We start from the raw sequence: 15,869 nt of genomic DNA, 5'->3' as shown, positions 1-15,869 counted from the left end.
TATTTAACTTACATTCGCTTAAACTTACTATTCGCTTATTAATATTGAACTTACTCAACTACCTTGACAGTTAACTTCGACGCTGGAACACTATTGGCCAAGGCATGTTGATGCATGTGTAAAGCAGCTAAACGCAAAGCAACATCTGGTTGGAGCTCGGGAGCAAAACGTTCTTGTGTCACATCATTGCAACATTGTAGATACAAATAGTCCAAAGCATTCAGATCCCTTTGAGCCAACTCAGCTGCGGAAATAGGCACGAAAGTTACCCGAAACAGGCAACGCAATTTATGAGCCCCAGGACGAGAAGCAATCTATTTTTATGAATATAAGCATTAATAAAAACTATATATCCACAGTTAATGTAAGTTTATTTATGAATTACAAATTATGCGTACATGGCTAATAATAATGCATTTTCATATTCCATATTTCATATATGTAAGTATATACTAATAACACAGATAACGATGGATTTAAATATGTTAATCACACAAAGGAATGCAAGAAAAATTATTATTTGTGCTACAAATTTAAAAAAAAACTATTTAAACTAACAAAATTCTAAATAATACCAGACAAACCCAACAAGACTCAATTGTCCATTTCATAAGATATTAAGATTCAAGAAACTTTGACTTAGACTTATCATGTTATAGAATGAAGGTATCGACAGGGAAATACAATATCATAGAATTGCCAATTAGGCCTTTAGAGGCTTGTGGGAGTTTTTCAAAATAAATATGTATGTATGTAAATATAAATAATAGGGATATCATACTTTTGCTAATGATTCTTCCGGATCCAGTAATGTCAGCTTATTGCGTCTGAGGCTTTTGACATGTTCCAATACAAGACTAAATATTTCACCAGATATAAAACATAGTTTGTCCAATAATGAGGTAACCACATCCTGAATGTCACATAAGTAAATTTTTTATTTTTTTATTTTTATAGTTTAATAGTTTTATTTTTATGTTAATTACCTGCACAGTTGTAGTTGCATCATATTTAAAGGATTTCGTTTGACCATTTTCTAAAAAGACTTTCAAAACATTCGCCATAGGTGGTACACATATATCTCCCAGAGAAAAGGCTGAAGGCTATATTTGGACATGATTTGTATATTAATTTTATTTAAATGTTACTGTTACAACATACCGGAAACAATGGAGCTCCATTAACGCAAACACTTTCGGCAAAACGTACTCGACTAGGTCGAGTTTTTAGTTTAGCGCGTTTTCCCGCCGACAACAGGGTCGATTTACGTCCCGGTATTATATTGTGTGCAGGTTGGCATACCAACAAAGTCACTTGTGTCTCACAGGCTCTTACCAACTGTATTACACGATCTCTCGGAGCATCCTTCACATCTTCACCGTTTACAGCTAAAATCTGATCACCTGGCTGCAGTTTATTCATGCTTGGTCCATCTTCAGTAACAAATCGAACGATTACCGGCCTCTCACTGCCGGCAACAAAACCAAACCCCATTGTAGAACTACGCTGTAAGACCACAACTCTAGGTTCTGGAGGATTTTCATCCCACTTTACACATTCGGGCGCCTCATATGTTGAAGTTTTATTTAGGTGGCTACAATAAATCATTAAAATTAATCATATCTCCCCATAAACGAAAACTATACTTTTGTGTTGTACTCACTTGATAAAATAAGAACGTCCTTTCGAATCTATAGCTCTTTCCCACCCATACGGCAACTCCTCCTGTTTGCTCCAGTCTTCACAGGATGGCAACCATCCTGACGTTTGTGTGGTATGACTAAAAAACACCAACAAAATGTCTATATAAATTAAGGATCCTCACTTATCGATAGATCACTTTAGCTTTAATAACAGTTTTCAAAACAATTTCACCCAACATGACTTATTTATCAATTGTGTCGGCTAATTATTACTTGTACATATTCGAACACATATTCAAATATTGTATAATACAATAATACAGTATAAAATTGTTAATTATCATGGAATTAATTTGATCATACAGAGAAATAAACATTCAATTATGAGCTCACTACATGTTCTTTGTTCTGATTGAATAATTGATAAATTAAAAAATTATGGATAAAAACACAAAAACCCTTGAACACATACTTAGGTCCACAGATGTGATTGTAAAAATTCCTATACATGAATACATATGTATATAAGGGGTATAACTGCTTTCGGACAAAACATTTACAGGGCACCACGTTGTGGGCAATAAAATATGTATATGCATATACTGCTTATCGTGTCTAAGTAGTACAAAGAGTTTCAAGAGTTAATTGATTAAAATAAAATTGGTTCATCATCCATCGTATGTTTGGCATTGAATTAGAAACTATTATCTTATGTATTGGGGTATTTTAAAGCAGATTTTGGTTTTGCTCTCTCATCTTCTGTTCTAATTAAATTTCCTATTCTTTAAACCTTTTGACAAATCATTTATAAGTTATACCCCTAATTTATATACATACCTACCTACCTAGTAAATAAATATATGCATGTATGTATGTATAACAAAACCTCCATCATCAACAACATCTAATATGATGAATAATAGTCAGTGATTGTGTTGAAAATTACCAAGTTGGGGATGATAATGTTGATAATTAATTCAATTTTGCCCTTTCCGCCTATGGATATACTCGTATTCTCCGTCCACAATAATGAACAACATACATACATACATACTTCATATGTACATTTTATTTTCAAATAACGAATAAACCGGCAAATTCGTATCGATTACTCGATAATACTTTTTTAGTAGTTACTAAAAAATGGTGCATAACTAACATATGTATGTATGTAGTTCTATCATGATATTAAAACCCGAAAATAAATTTTTCTGGTTTATATGCTTAAACTATGTAAAAAATATCTGCGTATTTTGTTGTTAACATTAGATGTGTTCGCGTGTTTTAGAGACTAAAAATAAATTACTCTCAATCTCAGTTATAAATCAAATTAAAACGTTAGTTTTGTGTTATTTTACTGCTTTTCTTTGCAAAACTGGTAAATTTATTAATTTTCAACATTTTAGTTTTGTTTACATTTGCAACCATATGTTTTAAACATATTTCTTATGTTGATATTGTTTACTGTCCAGCTAAAAAATATCTAAATATTCAGGCATGTCACACATTTTGTTCGGAATGGTTTCAATTCCGTAGTTTTTATTCCGATCGTTTTCTCTTTTGGTTCTTCAGATTCCGTGTAATTTATTAATGCCAAAAATATTTAATAATTCTGTATTTCTTTATTTTTTAATTTGACAGCGTTTTTCATATTAAAACAAATGTGAAGGTTTTGGTACAGAAATTGACTACAAATTTTAGAAAAGCAAATAATTACAATCAAATATCAATTCCACTTTGAAAACTGAAAGTGGTTTCATTCCGAAAGAAATTTTCGTTTTACTTTTTCTGAAGAAGCAAAATACGGAATTAATTCCACTTTCGATCGGAATGGAATTCTGTGACAGGCCTGATTAATATGTTCTCTATCACTTTTAACACTCTCTTGGTCTCTCGTTACAAGTTTTCAAAAGTAAACGAACGGAATCCCGTAACTTCCAGTGATAATTTGTACAAATTGTTACAAATTATAAAGAACGCGATATGTATTTTTTTTCGATTTCTGAAAAATTAAAATTTTGAGGTGTGTCACTTTTGAACTAGGTGTGCGACGCAGTGTTGCCACTTCATGTGTAATTACACATATTGTGTGTAATTTCAACTTGGAAGTGTGTAGCCCATGTGTAATTGAATGAATGTGTAATTCATGTGTAATTTTAAATTCCAATTATATCCAAAATAAGTATATTGTCAATGTATGTCTTCAATCATTTTTGGTATTGTTCAGATTTCAAAACCGATTGAAAATAAATATGTACGTTTATATGAAGGAAAGTAGCTATATCCTCTATTTTAGTTGATAAATAACAAATCTAGTATCGCTAAATGTATTCATATTTATTATATTTTACTCGTTTGTTACTCAGTATAATTTAATTATATGTATGAAGATATGAATCAAGTTTGAACTAAATTAACATTAAGGTTTGCATAAAAATACGATAAATAATTTGGAGATTATTGCTATGTTGTTCGCAATATTTTAAAAATATAAACGTTACAAAAATTATACATTTCTTTACCTACAAGATTTTACCGGTAAAGTGTTCATTTACTTTTTTCTATTTTTCTCTCTCGCTATAATTTATAACAAATAGTAAAAAATATTTAACTTTCACCCATGTTCTGGAAAACGCAGCGTTTTCAAATCGCTAATGGTTTAAAAAACGAAAAACGCATTTCACCATGTTCTGAAAACCGTGCGATTTGTTATTGGTTTCAGTATACACTAGCAGTTTCAAAAATAATTTGAAAATTTTGTTATAAAACAAAAACAAATTTTTAAAATTTTTTAAATTTTATTTTTGCTATCCATATAAATATCACTTAGGTGACGTGATTTACAAAATTAGGTGCTTAATATAAATTAGGAAAAAATTCAAATTCGAAGGCAAACAGTGTGCTATTTTTTTAAATATTGTTAAATTTTTAATAGAAATGTAACAATTTAAAATGGAACAATCTTCGAATGAACATTGGTTAATATCTATTTGTTAAAATCGTATTTGGGATTGACATATTTGACTGATCTCAAGAATTCATTAAATTAGAAAAGTTCACTAAAAAATAAGTAATAGAGCTATATTCGGCTGTGCCGAATCTTATATCTTATCACCTAATTATACTTAAAAATATTTTTTTTTAAATTAGTTTTTTAATTTTTTTAAAAAAGTTTTTCCCATTTTTTTCAAAAAAGAATTTGCGACAAAAAAAATTTGTTTGATGAAAAAAAATCCATATTGTCTATATTAGTGACTCAGTTATCCAGATATATATAAAAAATAGGCCAAAAATCGAGGTTTTCCCAGTTTTTTCCTAATATCTCAGCCATTCATGGCGAAAGGTATAAAAAGAGATAGCTGACTTTGCTTTAATAATTTCATATATCCAATTCCTGGATAAATTAAAATCTGCGCAAGTGAAAATTGTCCATAATTGACACTAAGTGATCGTATTTGGTCCAAACATCCCATAGTCCAAACCTTTTGTATTCACAATATGACCACCTTTAGACAATTTCTCCTATTGCAATCACGAAAATTACATGTGTAATTTTTTCTCGTATGTGTAATTTAGGAATGAGGCATGTGTAGTTTATAATTTTATTGGTGGCAACACTGGTGCGACGCCACATACTTAAACTTTAAGTTAAAATTGTTAAACAAAAAAAGTCAAGATCGATGGATATAAAGTTTCTAAGAGTATGCTTTTTTAAAATTATCACTCTATGCGGATTATTATGATTTCCAAGTAAAAAAGATACTTGGAGGCCTACTCCGAATATGAAGGAAAAGCTGGAAATATGAATTTAAAAAAAAAAAAATATTTAGTGAATTATCTAATTAACAACAAATTAAGTCATAACATCGAACCGATTAAAATAGTAACCCGAGTAATTGAATACCCAATACGTAAATATACATACATATGCATATCCGTTTTCATACATATACATACATGTACATGTGTATGTATTTGTCTATAAACATGCAAATATTCTGTGCAACTAAGTGAATAATTACTTAAAACAATTTGGCATAATTAAGTTTATATTGTACTCTATACTTTAGTGCATACATAGATATGTACATTAGGGGTGACCCAAACAAAGGGTGGTCGATGTGCTCAACTATAATAAGAGTTTACTTCATTTTACGACTGCTTGTTTAACTCTAGTATTTTTCATTCATTCTAGTATTTTTCATTCATTACTGAGAACGGATTGAAAACATTCACGTTTTCTGCCCATTCATAAATTCATTGATATTGCATTGCCTTTAATCGACAATAACAAAAATATGCCGAGCTATGCGTAAACTCATTTTTCTGATTGCCATATGAAAGAAGCTAAAAACATTCACACCATTCGTTAAGTATTCGTTGACATTTGTGTGTATACATATGTAGTTTGTGAACATACAGAATCTTACGGAATTAGTATTTTAAATTTTTTTTAATTAAAATGCATATAACATTGAAGTCGTTAATAGAGAAAATCGGGAAATATTTAGACCCGATATTATCAAAAAACTGGAGTAGGGTGGGTAAAAATTTTGAAAATTTAATATTAAAATGCAAATATCTCCTAAGCTTTAAGAGATAATTGGTTTTTTATAGTACTCGACAAGGAGATTCTTTATATGAAATTTTTTGGAAATCGGAACCTAAACGAAGAAATAGGATCGTTTTAAAATTGTAACATACCCGAGGTGTCCTACTTTGGGGTCCCCTAGCCGCGCATCTGATGGGCCCATGAGTTCGAAACTCAAAACTTAAACTCGACAATATTTCCTCTTCGCGCACATCAAATTTTATTGAAATCGGACTAAGCGTCTAGAAGTTACAGATTTATTGCCTTCTATTTTTTTTTCAATACTGCACAGTGGTATTACACCAATATGTTAAGTTAAACTTGTGTTCAGAAAAACATTTAACATGTACGTAAATTCATTCTATCAGTATTAAAACCATTCACTCCAATCGTTAAGTATTCGTTGCTTTTGGGAGTGTTAGTTTACTTTTATAGAAGACAAGCAATACATGCATCATTTTTCGTTGCAATCCATTTTATGAATAATGTCATGCATTGCTTTACAGAATTAATGTATATTGTCAACAAAAGCCTAATTTTTTGTGAATGCATTCAAAAGCACAAAATAGAGCATTCAATCCGTTCTCTGATTCATTATTCAGTTTTTTATAAATTTTCTCACATTTGTTTCAAATGAACCAAAGAAATGTCTGAGCTAGCCAAATTTAAACTATGTAGCATACCGATTTATTTTGCGCTATTATCATTTACTCATACAGATAATGTACATGTAATTTAAAAAAAATTACATGTATTAGCGTTGGAAAATTACAATTTCAAAATTATCAGTATGTTAAAGCCAGAGAAATGGTATCCTTAAATTTATTAAATATTAATTTTAGTTTTGTCTTTTTTGGATCAACAAAACGGGAGACCCTAATGTATGTACATGCATATATTAGTTGTGTTCGCGTAATTTGTAAAAATTATCACTGGAAGTTACGGGATTCCGTTCGTTTACTTTTAAAAACTTGTAACGAGAGTTACAGTTCGTAGATAGAGAACATGATATTTTTTACTGGACATTTTTTGTCCAGTAAAAATATCAACATAAAAATATGTTTAAAACAAATATAAACAAAACTAAAAAGTTGAAAATTTATACAATTTACAAGTTTGCAAAGAAATAAAACAAAAAAAACGTTTTGAATTGATTTATAATAAAATACAACTTATTTTTACAAATTGTTGTTCGCGTACTTTTTTTGCAATTTTTCAGATTGAGAGTAATTTATTTTTACTCTCTAAAATATAGTTACTGGAAAGTACGCGAACACACCTATTAACGTAATGTAGAATATGTCAAACTCAATGTCATATTTGTTTAAGTTCAAACATGCGACATTTACTCTTAAGTTCGTAGGTTGATTGATAAGTAACTACTTTCTATTAATGAAAGAATGAAAATTAATAACCAAATGCTAAAAAAAAAAATAATAATTGATTATGAAGTGATTAAGTATGTACATACATATATTTTGTAGCGAATACTTTATAACTTAATTTTTAAAAAACAGATTACATTTATTCGAATCGAAATTTAAATGTACCAATTGAACATTTCAGGAATATTTATGTAGTATGTATATTGAAATTAAATAATTCTGTTATTGATGTGAGTTATCTGTGTCCATTGTGAAATGAATGAAACATTCTCTTGACAAAAATACTTTTAAAAAATTCTTAGGAACAATCTACTATCAATAAAAAATAGTGTAATGATTAACGCCCATATTCATAAACAATTTTTAAATGTATCAAAGATTTACCTTTAACATATTCCAGTAGATAAAATAATGGAAAATTAGTACATAATTTCATGTTTAAAAAGTCGTTGTATAGTATCATTACTTTTGACTACTAAATACTATAATCAAAACATGCTTGTCACTGCTGTCACTTTTAAAAATTTCTATTTCAGAAACACAGTTGAATTTTTTCACTGAAAATATTCAAGTTTTCTGAATGAATTGAGTAGTTACGTTTTGGTATTGTGTAACGAGAAAAATATATAGTATTGGGTAAAAATTTCGTTATAAATGTGATCGACGGCAGTTCTATTGGATCAAATATGAAAAATATCATAAGAAATGTATTCTTCAATTACAGTTGGAACATCCAATATTTTTTGTACCATGTAAATGTACCTACTACATACATACATATTCATATTTGTTCTATTACACAGGTCAACAAATAAAGAAAAAAATTGGTGCCGAGATACGTTTAGTTGTTTTGTATTAGGTAACACCATTTTCATTTTATTTCATTAATTTTCATTGGCTGTCATAAGTAAATTCGTGTGCTCGTTTCGATATATTTTCAATTTCGTAGTTTTAAAGATATTTTGATAAATTTATTTTATTTACAAATAAATCACACCTAAAAGTTTTGTGCAGATCGATTCATAACTTACTATAGCTGCCATACAAGGCCCACTTCCGCAAATCACTTTAAGGAGCCGACTATAACTTTTTATTTGTTCATTTCTACCAAAAAATCTGAGATTATTTATCACATATTTTAACATGACTACACACAATTTAAATAATAATATGTAATATAATTAAGAAATAATTAAAATATGGGCATTTCCTGTGGTCACGGATCACGGATGCGTTTTTTTGGCGATTTGATAGCATTTTGGTAGCTCTATGTTTAGTGCAAAAGATAGATTTCATCGAGTTTAAGTTTTCATAATGATGGTTATAAACATGTGGTAACGAACGTACGCAAAATTGAAGTCAGCTTTGGCAGACAGTAGTGAAATGTAAAAATTTGCGAAATGGAACGGAATATTAAAAAGCGATTAATTTATTCTAAAAGTGTATTAATCTAGGTCTCTATTGGTTTTTGTTTAATTGACTTAATTACCTGGTCGCGAACGTATGGGTCGCCAACGTACGATTTTTCCATATGTTTTTTTTATTATTATCACCATGCTTTTTCCCATAAATATCTTCAAATTTCCTAAACAAATAAGTAAGAAAGTATCGCTGGTCAAACCCGACCATATAATACCTTACACTAAGTAACATTTTTTGGGAGCTGAAAAACGTTTGTGGAACTTCTGAGGAGTAAATAAAGGCTTTTTATATAAGTATTTGATATTGTTGACAACATTATGACTTGTGGATTGATATTTTATTAAAATTAAATAATTTTATAAAATTTTAGGACTTCATTTAAATTAATAACAAAAAAAAAATTCATATGGTGATTTTCCACGAATAAAAATATAAATTTTAAATTAGAATTAATGTAAAATTTTAACAATTAAAGATAACATAACAAAATTTGGAACCAATATAGACTCAAATGTCCTTAAATCAATGGCATTATAATTTTTGAAATTTTTATACCCTACACCACCATAGTGGGGAGGGTATTATGCGTTTGTGCAGATGTTTGTAACGCCCAAAAATATTAGTCTAACACCCACCTTAAAGTATACCGATCGACTTAGAATCACTTTCTGAGTCGATTAAACGATGTCCGTCCGTCCGTCCGTCCATGTAAACCTTGTGCGCAGAGTACAGGTCGCAATTTTGAAGATATTTCGATCAAATTTGGTACATATTACTTTTTCGGCCCAAGGACCAAGCCTATTGAAACTGGCTGAAATCGGTCCATTATTTCACCTAGCCCCCATACAAAGTCCCCTCGAAATTGGACTTTATCGGTCATAAATGTCTAATTTATCTATGTATCTACACAAATTTCGCTCCAAATAAGTTTTATATATACAAAATTCATGTCACCAAATTTTGTTACGATCGGTCCATAATTAGTCATAGCTCCCATATAGACCCGCTTCCGAAAATCACTTTAACGTGCATAAATCGCTTAAAAATGTTGGTATACACACAAAATTCAACATAGTTAAATTTAATATAGACATAAATCACACGACCTAATTTCAAGGCGATCGGTCCATAATTGGTCATAGCTCCCATATAAGGCCCACTTCCGAAAATCACTCATGAATATAAATTATTGATTAAAGAAAAATATTTTGACTCATTTACTTGGTGTAGGGTATTATATGGTCGGGCTTGACCGACCATACTTTCTTACTTGTTTATTTTCAAATACTGAAATTCCTAAAACGGGGAAAATGTGTACCAAAAACTGAGTTTTTTTAGAAAAGTGCCTACTGTGAAGTTATTTACTGTATGATAGTAAAAATACTTAGTAGGTATTTAAGAAACATATGGGGTTATACAAATATGAAGCTTTTTCGTGGATCGGTGCTTTGCCTTTTTAGACTTTTAATAAAAAAGGGCCGTAAAAAATACGGCCCTTTTTACAAATTCCAACTTTGGATGCGTTTAACTTTTTATAGGGAAGAGGTAACTGTTATCAAGTTGTTTTTATTTAAAATTTTATCGACAATATAGCTGATATTTTAAAAATAAATTTCGACCCTCCGTAGGCCCGCCATATCTAAAAAACCATAAAAAGATCGAGCAAAATTAAAAAAAATAAATCAATAAACAGCGTAGTTTTTGTAGATCTTCTCAAGGACCACTTACATTCATAATTTCAGCTCATTCGGGTCATAATTTTTGGAGATTTTTTTAATAAATTTGAGACCCGAGGTGACCAACTTTGAGGGGCTACGCACTGGCCCCCATTGTCCCAAGGAAGCTGAACAAACGTAAATCAACCCGAAAACACCTCAGCTCATACCATGTGAAATTTCGTAACAATATCTCCAATAGTTCCAAAGATACCGAATTATTTCCAAAAAAAAAAAGTTTCTAAACCACTGTGCAACTCACCAAACGTTTTCAAAAAAGATTTCATTCTATATTCTCATAGCACTTTCCACAAATATTTTAAAAAAGTTGCCATTAACCTTCCCCCTCACTTTTTTTATTACCCCCCTCCAACTCACCAACAATTTAAAAAAAAAATTAAATTTATATTCTAATAGAACTATCTACAAATAACATTTCTTCGTTTGTTTGGCGTTTCTTGGGGCTCCGCTATAAGTAAATTTTGGGTAAGCAATTGTGTATGTCTTTGACATTCGCTATCGTTATAAAAATTACAATATTAAGCACTCATACTTCGGTAAAAGTAGTTACAACAAATTTTAGTGTGTTTCTAGAAAAAAGAAAATTATTTGCTTCGGTGCAATTAGTTGCTAAAAATTTTAGTATGGCATGAAGCCTGACCTTCCCACAAATAACCAGATATGTATCATTCCTTGGGCAAATGCAGGCAACGTAAGTTCTATACTACAGAAGACAAAAACTTTTTCGTAACTTCACAAAAAACATTACTAATAAAAACACGAAATTTTACAAATAATATAAACTGTTAGTAAAATATTTGATGTTTTTTTAAGTACCATTTCCGGTATTGTAATCCATTTTCGTAAAAACTTAATTAATTTTTGGCTTTTATATCGTCGAAGTGTTAGGTATTAACCGTTACATTTTTTTTTTCAAAAAGCGAATGTTGAACATTTAAATTTTTGCGCAAAAAATGGGAATGGGCACATAGTGCAGAGTTGAAATCTAAATCAACAGTGTAGTTGCTAAATTCTAATTCAACTGCTTAATCATTTTTGGACTTCCCTAGCTGTAGATGGGAATTAGATGCCATTCGCAAATATGAACAATCTTGCAAAAGTGAACTGGCCTGGTTTTAATTAGTTCATAATATCGCGAGTGCATTGTATAAGGTAGACTCATTAGAAAATACATTCTCAATTGTACAATTCTTGTAACGTCAAACAAAAGATAATATTATAAAATCAAAATGAAATGTCTACGAAAAAGAAAAACTATTTCTAGTTTTGTTGAAAAAAAAAAAACATTATAAAAATATTTCGTTAAATAAATTTGTGCCCGTTTCGAAATAAACGTGTTAATTTAAATCTATTAAATATCGCGATTACAAAATAAAAAAGTGAGGAATTAAAATCATAGTTTGACGTTGTAAGGGTAAATATTGAAAACTCTCCCTAATGTTGCTACAAAACTTGTATATTCAATTATGAAAATCATCAAATTCAAAACTCAAAATTCAGTAGAAAATACATATGTATGTATTAGAAAATTTAGTTTTTAAATACTTGATTCAATTATAAAATAATAATAGAAACATGTTAAATATTTGAAATGAAACTGTTTAGGAAATACTATGTAGTTTTTTCTGTGTAATCATACAATTTCTTGAAAACTAGACGCAGCGTTAAATAAGTATACAGTTAGAATTTGGCGGCCCCAAAATCATTGTAGAGACCTGTGTTATAAACAAAGGTTCAGATTTAAGTACAAATTATTCTTTTTGTGTAAAATATTACTTGTGGAATTTGTTCTTAAATTTAATTTGTTTAAATGAAAATTAGTATATATGTATATTAAAAATAATTATAATACTTACTTGCAGTAATAGAGACGTCCTTCTTTGCCCAAATGTGCAGTCCAACCTTCTTTCAATTTAGTTTGTATCGCATCCAAATGTTGATCAATATCTTCCCAATTTCCGGGAGACGATGAAGTCATCGTAGTCAAGGCACCTGTACTTGAGCTAATATTACCATTAGCCATAAATGTAACTTTTTGGCCATTTGTATAACGTCCTGCTGTTGTAGTTCCGGTTTCACTCTGACTTCCGGGGGAATTCGACAGTAGCACGTTTCCTGATGCGGTAACTGTTCCGTTGTTGGGCATTTGAATTGTGTGTGATTGATGGTTCGAAGGTGGGGTTGATAATGTTGAATTAGGAGCAGAAGCTGAATTTGTATATGGTTCGGATGCTGCTGAAGCCAATGTAGCTGCTGTTGATGTTGATGATGGTGTGGATGCCGATAATGCATAGCCGCCATTTTCCGTTTTATTACCAGAATTTATGGTCAACTGTGGTGATGATGTTCTGGTCGAAAATTGACAATTTTTTGTATTATTTACTGGATGTACATCGCTATTTGAACGCCCCGAAGGCAAAAGCATCATTAAATATCATTCGCTACGAAAGAATTAACAAAGAGGAAATTAAAAATAAGAATCTCCATAAATTTTAGTATGTATTTCAAATATTTATTTTTTATTTTACATATGTATATATGTATGTAAATTTTCTTCACATTTTTGTTTGTAATTGTATGTATTTAATAATAATAGTATGTAAATATTTATATATTCGGTGTTGTCATAGAATCCAATCATTGTCGGAATCGGGTTTGAAAACGACACAAAATGTACATTTGAGTTATGAAATCCAATGTAATTTTTTCTGTTTCTGTTTTCAATGTCCGATTGTATATATGTAGTACATATCATGTACATACATGGGTTTTTAACAAGTAATAATACTCAATATTGTAGTCTAATAATACTTTACAATAGACCTTTGAATGGATCGAAATTCATTTCACTTTAATCGACTTAATAATTTTATAGAAAGAAGCCAGCCATTACTATTGAATCAAAGCGAAGCACCCATTATTGTGTTACAATTTTCGTATTGTAAGATTGTTCAAAAAAAGCAAGATTTTTAAAATGTGTGCTGGGTTTAGTTAAACGCTTTTGCCAACATCAATAAATTTGTGTGTGGAAAATAAAAATAATCTACTATGTAGAACACTTGTTGTGTTCCAGTTGCTTAAAGTGGCAAGCAGCATTTTATTCTTACAAGTAAACTTGACCATAATTCTCGTTTCGACAAAATTGGTAGGCTGACAGACAAGCGAGTCTGCAAAAATGAAAATGCGTTATTTAACAACTACAAGAAAATTTACCACAAAAAAAAACACGTTTTATACATCACGTAACAATGTTGCCAGTTGTGTATGTAGTTTCTTTACCAAATAACAATATTTATCTCCACAATTCCATAAATGACATCTGAAGTTATCTCAAAAAGTACCCAATCTAAATCCGAAAAAATAATATTTCTACTGATTATAAACAACAAAAGTCCATACAAATTTTAGTACAATAATTAAAAAAAAAAGTTTCGTAATTTTATGCTTTTTATGAGAAAAATAAAAAAAATATTTTTGCCAAAATTTCTGTCCATAAGAAAAGTGGATAGGATAAATATGAACCAACATTACTTTACTGCAAACTAATTTTAAATAGCTTAAGTATAAACAATAAACTTTAAATACATTTTTTGTTTCCCGGCCAAACTCTTGAACTGGCAACATTGACACTGAATGAATATATTGGAGAAAGATTTGAAAATCGTTATTTCTTTTTTTAGCTTTTGCATTCTATAATACTTCACACTCAGAAAACTAACAAGGGAAGTGTATTGCAAATATTGTTCCTTTAACGGAATAACATACAGCCGGTTTACATGAAATCAGAAAATAAAAGATAACACATTTGACACACTTATAAATTGGAAATGTACAAACAACGGATGCAAGGGAAAATATGTGCCACTATAGTTTATATTGGAACAATTGAAACATATATGGTTTAATGTTATTTAGTTAATATAAGTATGTACGTACATACATACATACATATGTACATATGTATTTCTTTAATTCATATAATATGTAGGAAAAATATGTTTAATTTCATTTTTATTGCAAGAGTTTTTGTAATAAATTATAAAAAGTGGATACATTTTGTTTCAATTGTTTCGATGTACATGTGTACATATGCAAATGAATATGGGTCATTAGATAAATGACCCATTTATTAATATAAGTATGTACGTACATACATACAAATTCATACAAATTATTGGAGGTGGAAAGTATTCTGGTGTTCAGCAAATAATAATAGAATAATATGAATTTGAACTTTGAAACTTTTAACTTTTGAAACATTTTAATTTTTTTTTGTTCGTCTTCAACCAAAATATGGAAAATGTTGTGAGGAAATTTATGAGCAAATCAACCAGGAGAAACAAGAAATGAGGCTCTAAAGTTGGAGACTATTCTTCTAACAGAGATATGGAAGGATGGAAGGACTTTTTCGGAACTATGAACAAAACTAGCTTATGTTTACAAAATAGCACTACGACCATATACGTTGCAACACAACTTAACGCATCTCTGGTGGCATCTCTAGTGTTACCGAGGTCCCCGGCATTATCATTGCCTATGAAATAATATCAACATCAGATTAATATTATTTTTCTAAGAAATGCAAATCATTACCCGATGATTCCGAAATCAGAAATACTGTAGAATCATTACTTTTGAATAGCATTTCAATATAAATTCGTTATTTAGAAATAAATTTGTATATTAACAAGTAAGAGAGCTATATTCGGCTGTGCAGAATCTTATATACCCTTCACCAAATTATACTTCAAAATATAAATTTTAAATATTTTTAGGCAAACAAAATTGATTTTTTTTCCATAGTTGTTTTTTAATTTTTTGGAAATTTTTTTTTGGATTTGTTATTTTAATTTTATTTTTTTAATTTTAAAATTCGGGTTAAAAAATATTTTTTCCGATTTTGACTCATTGTCTTATATACGTCGTTACATAGGTCTTTGAAATGTCTATCATTAGATATCCATATTGTCAATATTAATGACTTATTAATCCAGATAAAGGTCAAAATTCGAGGTTGTCCTGGTTTTTTCCTCATATCTCCGATTGGACTGATTTTGAAGATTTGGATCCTGATGATATCTGGGGTCTTCAG

General features: G+C 29.7%; 1 protein-coding gene across 3 annotated transcripts in view; it reads right to left on the bottom strand.

The window, feature by feature from the left end:
- Positions 1–15,869, bottom strand: part of LOC135949159 (uncharacterized) — a 70,520-nt gene that overhangs the window by 6,145 nt on the left and 48,506 nt on the right. For all 3 annotated transcript variants that reach the window (XM_065498625.1, XM_065498623.1, XM_065498626.1), the window contains exons 2-7: positions 12,634–13,218; positions 1,664–1,780; positions 1,162–1,594; positions 987–1,103; positions 782–913; positions 55–314 (exon numbers count right to left, since the gene is read on the bottom strand). In XM_065498625.1, coding sequence (XP_065354697.1) covers positions 55–314; positions 782–913; positions 987–1,103; positions 1,162–1,594; positions 1,664–1,780; positions 12,634–13,205 — 1,631 coding nt within the window. In that variant the 5' untranslated portion in view covers positions 13,206–13,218. The remainder of the gene's footprint in view (positions 1–54; positions 315–781; positions 914–986; positions 1,104–1,161; positions 1,595–1,663; positions 1,781–12,633; positions 13,219–15,869) is intronic.

Source organism: Calliphora vicina, chromosome 1 (assembly GCF_958450345.1).
Source record: "Calliphora vicina chromosome 1, idCalVici1.1, whole genome shotgun sequence".
Lineage (NCBI taxonomy): Eukaryota > Metazoa > Arthropoda > Insecta > Diptera > Calliphoridae > Calliphora > Calliphora vicina.
The sequence above is the reverse complement of the archived record's forward strand: the minus strand, read 5'-3'. Positions and strand labels throughout refer to the sequence as shown.